General features: G+C 51.5%; 2 protein-coding genes across 3 annotated transcripts in view; both read right to left on the reverse strand.

Moving 5' to 3' along the window:
- lrp12 (low density lipoprotein receptor-related protein 12) overlaps positions 1-1,766 on the reverse strand; it is a 12,187-nt gene extending 10,421 nt beyond the window's left edge. Inside the window, exons 1-3 of the mRNA XM_055157439.1 lie at positions 694-1,766; positions 257-310; positions 1-18 (exon numbers count right to left, since the gene is read on the reverse strand). The exon at positions 1-18 is cut by the window's left edge and continues 115 nt beyond it. Coding sequence (XP_055013414.1) covers positions 1-18; positions 257-310; positions 694-748 — 127 coding nt within the window. The 5' untranslated portion in view covers positions 749-1,766. The remainder of the gene's footprint in view (positions 19-256; positions 311-693) is intronic.
- Positions 1,767-7,394: 5,628 nt separating this feature from the next.
- Positions 7,395-7,500, reverse strand: part of glmp (glycosylated lysosomal membrane protein) — a 6,532-nt gene continuing 6,426 nt past the window's right edge. For both annotated transcript variants that reach the window (XM_020935784.2, XM_055157644.1), the window contains one exon: positions 7,395-7,496. The gene's annotated coding sequence lies outside the window, so the exon portion shown is untranslated. The remainder of the gene's footprint in view (positions 7,497-7,500) is intronic.

A 7,500-nucleotide genomic window follows, 5' to 3' on the forward strand; every position in this document is an offset into this window, starting at 1 on the left:
GCACCGTCTCACTGCAGCCTGACCACACAGAGAGGACACAGAGGACACAGAGGACACGGTTAGACCGGGACTAGAGCCGGACTAGAGCGGGGGGCTAGAGCGGGGGACTAGAGCCGGACTAGAGCGGGGGGCTAGAGCGGGGGACTAGAGCCGGACTAGAGCGGGGGACTAGAGCGGGGGACGAGAGCGGGGGGCTAGAGCGGGGGGCTAGAGCGGGGACTAGAGCAGGAGTTGTGAGTGACGTGTGCAGACTGACCGTTGGTGATCCCAGACACATAAACGTTCTCGTCTCTCGGAGACGCAGCGGCACCTGAAACACACACGTGAAACACACATGTGAAACGACTTCAAACAGAAACAGGAGCAACACTGTGGACGTGACGGACGCGAGTGTGACGAGGACGTGACCTGAGTGTGACGAGGACGTGACGTGAGTGTGACGAGGACGTGACCTGAGTGTGACGAGGACGTGACCTGAGTGTGACGAGGACGTGACCTGAGTGTGGAAACTAAGAGATTAAAGATTCTTCCAACATGAACCAAAGATGAAACACTCCAGATAAAACCACAACAAACCACTAGAACATGAGGAACATCTGAGGAGAACAGCTCCGAGTTAAACCTCAACTTCTTCCATCACTCACGTCCTCAGGGGCGTTTAGGCTCAGGTCAGAGGTCAGGTGTGTGTCTCACCTGGGAGGAGCAGGAGCAGGTGGAGCGTCAGGTGAAGCCCTGTCGTCACAGACATGGTTCAGTGATGAAGAGGAGGAGGAGAGTCCAGAGGCATCAGACAGAGAAGGACCAGAACATCAGGACACCGGGAAAGATCCTCCAGAACACGACAAGAGACGGATCTGAACCGGCTCTGTACCGGGACTAACGGGCCTGTGGGTTCTGTGCCGGGACTAACGGGCCTGTGGGTTCTGTACCGGGACTAACGGGCCTGTGGGTTCTGTACCGGGTTCAGTAATAACACATAATCCCAGTGAAGCACTAAAGCTGAATGTGCAGCTCAATGAAATAAACTCGACACTAAATTCACTCAATATTCAATAAATAAATAAATTCAATAAATAAGTTTTGTAGAAACGCGCTGATAAACACAACAAACATTAAACATTAAACACAGAGTCTGAGAACAAATGAAGAACCTGAGCAACAAACTCCAACTCCTGTCACCTGAAGCTCAAGAGACTGAAGTAAACCAGGACCAAGACCAAAGACCAGGACCAAGACCAAAGACCAGGACCAAGACCAGACCAAAAGCCAAAGCCCAGACCGAGGCTGGACTCAGGGACAAACTCCCAGAGTCTGATGAACCCGGACAGCGCTAACGTTAGCTTAGCTTATTGTGAAAATAAATACTATTTTAGTTTTAAAGACAAAAAAACAAATAAACAACAACAGAATCCGCCGCAGCTGAAGCCCGGACACGTTTATCTCCAGGACCGAAGCGCGTAAAAGCGAAACGCGCTGAAACTCCAAAACAAACTCGAATCAAAACAATAAAGACGCTAACGACAAGCTAACGACATGCTAACGACATGCTAACGCTGCTAGCCCGATGCTAACGCTCTGCTGCTCGGACCAAAGCCGCAGGACTGAGGTCTAAACCCGGAGTCCCGAGGCCGAACAGCCCCGGAGAGAGTCCCGGGGGAGGGCTCACAGTCCCGGGCCCGTGTGTGGAGCGGAGCCGCGGGTTTTCAGACGCAGCTCCGGCGCTCCGAGCTCCGACGTCTGCGGGTCGTTAGCCGTTAGCCGTTAGCTCAGAGTCAGAACAACAGAACAGCTGCAGCACAGACCCCGCCCCCCTGAGCCTCACGCCCCGCCCCCAAAACACAAACCCCGCCCCCCGAGCCTCACGCCCCGCCCCCTCAGACTCCAGTCCACGATCTCAGACAAAAGCTGTTATTGACTCAGAATTATATTAGTTTAGTTTGTCAGTGACTCAAATACAGAAGACGAGAGGGTCACAACAAACGCAAACGCCGCAACAAATACAAATGCGACAACACGACAAAAAGCCACAACACGACAAGAAGCCATAACACATTAAAAAGCCACAACACATTAAAAAGCCACAATGGAAGTGACCGTGGGACTCTATTTTCCGTCGGACCGATCAAGCAGCAAGTGAAGAAGAAGAACTACAACGTGAAATGAATAATGATAAAACAATAAATTACTTTCACTTACGTTTCCAACTTCTCCGTTCCTTTACTTTTCACACTGTAGTTCTTCTTCTTCACTTGCCGCTTGATCGGTCTGTCGGAAAATAGAGTCCCGCGGTCACTTCTGTTGTGGCTTTTTAATGTGTTGTGGCTTTTTAATGTGTTGTGGCTTTTGCATTTGTGTTGTGGCTTTTTCATTAAAATAGAGTCCTGCAGTCATTTCTGTTGTGGCTTTTTGTTGTGTTTTTGCATTTGTATTTGTTGCGGCGTTTGCGTTTGTTGTGACCCTCTCGGCTTCTGTACAAATGTCCAGTATCCAACGACTTCAGCAGGTTCAGCACAAACATAACAACATGAAGAGTTTTTATGTTCAAATCTTTATTTAGTAACGCTCCATCAACAGGAAAACACACCGCCGGCAGGGACAGGCCGCCGGCAGGGACAGGCCGCCGGCAGGGACAGGCCGCCGGCAGGGACAGGCCGCCGGCAGGGACAGGTCCCTGACAGGGACAGGCTCTGGAAACCGCCTCACTGTGGGCAGGAGCTCAGGTGGAGCCTGCTGCTTTGGCTTTTCTCTGGTCTGTTTTGTTTATCTCGGCAAATAAGTCATAATCAAGCAACTGTAAAAAAAAAACAATCAATCAAAACCAACTCAGAAGGTTTAAACATATAGAACAGCATATTTACTGACATTTTCAAATCCCTCTTCCTTATGTGATTCTTTTAATTTATTCCTCCACTTCTCCAGAATGTTCCACATCTGCTTCCCGTTCCTCCTCTTGTCTCCGGTCCACAGGTACTTCAGACAGAATCCACACGCACGGTCCTCCTCCAGAACCTTCTCAAAGTCCTGCCTCATCTCCTCAGACGTATACAGTGGTTTCATCTTCTCCTCCAGCTCTGGTATTTTGGATTTATCCTTGAAGTAGCTGCAGTAAAGGTGCTGTCGCTGCACCAGAAGATCCTCCAGCTCATCCAACTCTCTCAAAGCCAATGCAACTAATCTGTTATTAAAAACATCTTTCTGTGCCTTTTCTTTTTCCTTTTCAGATAGACTTAACGAAGTGGAAGCAGTATCAAATAAATCAATATTCCGCATGTATGTGATGTTCCTCTGGGCTCTGCTGATCTGAATCTTCATCTCTTGGTTTTCTGCGGCACGTTTCCTGTTCCACCCTGAAACAGAAACACTGCAGGTAGAACAAACTCTGGAGGAACTGCTGCGTCTGAACTGGAAGAGTTTGAGACGATTTTAACATTTGTGAACTTAAACTCAAAATGTCATCAATCAACAAAGTCAAAATACTGACAGAACCTCCTCTAATCTACAGAACCACAACAGAACCACAACAGAACCTCCTCTAGTCCACAGAAGGTTTAGAGCATGAATCAACCTTCAAGTGCTTTATTCTAGAACAGTTGACACTCACACAGGAATCCCAGTGTAGCTGACGCTGCCAAACCGACCCCAGCAGCCCACCATGCTCCTCCTCCTGCTGCTCCTGCCGCTCCTGCTCCCTCCTGCTCCTCCTGCTCCTCCTGCTGCTCCTGCTCCTCCTCCTGCTCCTCCTGCTCCTCCTCCTGCTCCTCCTGCTCCTCCTGCTCCTCCTTCTGTTCCTCCTGCTCCAGGATCAAACCCCTCCTCATTTGTATTATTCTGAAAAACAACAGCAGCTGTAACAGGGCCTGGTCCAGTCCTGGTTTAGTCCTGGTCTACTTCTGCTCCAGTTCTAATCTAGACCAACTCTGGACTTTTTTTTTACATTTGGGCTTGGTCTTGTCCAGTTCTGGTCCAGTTCTGGTCCAGTTCTGGTCCAGTTCTGGTCCAGTTCTGGTCCAGTAAAAGCAGTATTTTCTCACCATGATCTGGTCCACACGACGATCACCAACCAAACCAACAAGTTCATCGAGACACACGCCTCAAAACCACAAATCAAACAAAAGACACACAACCTCCCCGTGTGACAGGTCCCCCCCGTGTGACAGGTCCTCCCCGTGTGACAGGTCCCTCCCCGTGTGACAGGTCCTCCCCGTGTGACAGGTCCCTCCCCGTGTGACAGGTCCTCCCCGTGTGACAGGTCCTCCCCGTGTGACAGGTCCCTCCCCGTGTGACAGGTCCTCCCCGTGTGACAGGTCCTCCCCGTGTGACAGGTCCCTCCCCGTGTGACAGGTCCTCCCCGTGTGACAGGTCCTCCCCGTGTGACAGGTCCTCCCCGTGTGACAGGTCCTCCCCGTGTGACAGGTCCCTCCCCGTGTGACAGGTCCTCCCCGTGTGACAGGTCCTCCCCGTGTGACAGGTCCTCCCGTGTGACAGGTCCGTGTCCCTCCCCGTGTGACAGGTCCTCCCCGTGTGACAGGTCCCTCCCGTGTGACAGGTCCCTCCCCGTGTGACAGGTCCTCCCCGTGTGACAGGTCCCCCCGTGTGACAGGTCCCTCCCCGTGTGACACAGGTCCTCCCCGTGTGACAGGTCTCCCCGTGTGACAGGTCCTCCCCGTGTGACAGGTCCCTCCCCGTGTGTGACAGGTCCTCCCCGTGTGACAGGTCCCTCCCCGTGTGACAACAGGTCCCTCCCCGTGTGACAGGTCCTCCCCGTGTGACAGGTCCTCCCCATGTGACAGGTCCTCCCCGTGTGACAGGTCCCTCCCCGTGTGACAGGTCCCTCCCCGTGTGACAGGTCCCTTATTTAAAATGAGTAAAAAATCAATGAACCCTGGACAGTCCAGACCAACACACACACACACACACACACACGACACACACACACACAGACACACACACACACACACACACACACACACACACAGACACACACACACACACAGACACACACACACACACAGACACACACACACACACACGACACACACACACACACACACAGACACACACACACACACACACACACACACACACACACACACAGACACACACACACACACACACACACACACACACACACACACACACACAGACACACACACACACACACACACACACAGACACACACACACACACACACACACACACACACACACACACACACACACAGACACACACACACACACACAGACACACACACACACAGACACACACACACACACACAGACACACACACACACACACAGACACACACACACAGACACAACACACAGACACACACACAGACACAGACACACACACACACACACACACACACACAGACACACACACACACACAGACACACACACACACACACACACACACACACAGACACACACACACACACACAGACACACACACACACACACACACACACACACAGACACACACACACACACACACACACAGACACACACACACACACACACACACACACAGACACACACACACACACAGACACACACACACAGACACACACACACACACAGACACACACACACACACAGACACACACACACACAGACACACACACACACACACACACACACACAGACACACACACACACAGACACACACACACACACACACACACACACACACACACACAGACACACACACACACACACACACACACACACACACACACACAGACACACACACACACACACACACACACACACACAGACACACACACACACACACACACACACACACAGACACACACACACACAGACACACACAGACACACACACACACACACAGACACACACACACACACACACACACACAGACACACACACACACACACACACACACACAGACACACACACACACACACACACACACACACACAGACACACACACACACACACACACACACACACACACACAGACACACACACACACACACACACACACACACACACACACAGACACACACACACACACAGACACACACACACACACACACAGACACACACACACACACACACACACACACACACACACACACACACACACACAGACACACACACACACACACAGACACACACACACACACACACACACACACACACACACACACAGACACACACACACACACACAGACACACACACACACACACAGACACACACACACACACACACACACACAGACACACACACACAGACACACACACAGACACACACACACACAGACACACACACACACACACACAGACACACACACACACACACACACACACACACAGACACACACACACACAGACACACACAGACACACACACACACACACAGACACACACACACACACACATATGACATATGAAGGTCCTCAGTGTGTGTGTGTGTCTCTGTGTCTCAGTGACCTGATCACACACGACACTGATCACACACACGACACTGATCTGATTGGTCTGGTCCAGTTCTGGTCCAGTTCTGGTCCAGTTCTGGTCCAGTAAAAGCAGTATTTTCTCACCATGATCTGGTCCACACGACGATCACCAACCAAACCAACAAGTTCATCGAGACACACGCCTCAAAACCACAAATCAAACAAAAGACACACAACCTCCCCGTGTGACAGGTCCCTCCCCGTGTGACAGGTCCCTCCCCGTGTGACAGGTCCTCCCCGTCAGGTCCCCCGTGTGACAGGTCCTCCCCGTGTGTGACAGGTCCCTCCCCTCCCCCGTGTGACAGGTCCTCCCCGTGTGACAGGTCCTCCCCGTCCCCGTGTGACAGGTCCTCCCCGTGTGACAGGTCCCTCCCCGTGTGACAGGTCCCCCGTGTGACAGGTCCTCCCCGTGTGACAGGTCCCTCCCCGTGTGACAGGTCCTCCCCGTGTGACAGGTCCCTCCCCGTGTGACAGGTCCCTCCCCGTGTGACAGGTCCCTCCCCGTGTGACAGGTCCCTTGAAAAGTGAGTAAAAAATCAATGAACCCTGGACAGTCCAGACCAACACACACACACACACAGACACACACAGACACACACACACACACACACACACACAGACACACACACACACACACACACACACACACACACAGACACACACACACACACACACACACACACACACACACAGACACACACACACACACACACAGACACACACACACACAGACGGACATATGAAGGTCCTCAGTGTGTGTGTGTGTCTCTGTGTCTCAGTGACCTGATCACACACGACACTGATCACACACACGTCACAAATCACACGTCACAGATCACACGTCACAGATCACACGTCACAGATCACACGTCACAGATCACACGTCACAGATCACACAGACACGTCACATGTACAAAATTCTTTTTATTCACATATTAAAACATTTTTACACTGAACTTTGGATTTTATTAAAAATGTAGAAACGTCGAAATCAAACGACGTCCAGAAAACCTGA

Source organism: Boleophthalmus pectinirostris, unplaced genomic scaffold (assembly GCF_026225935.1).
Source record: "Boleophthalmus pectinirostris isolate CB_2022bp ecotype Guang Dong unplaced genomic scaffold, ASM2622593v1 HiC_scaffold_21, whole genome shotgun sequence".
Lineage (NCBI taxonomy): Eukaryota > Metazoa > Chordata > Actinopteri > Gobiiformes > Gobiidae > Boleophthalmus > Boleophthalmus pectinirostris.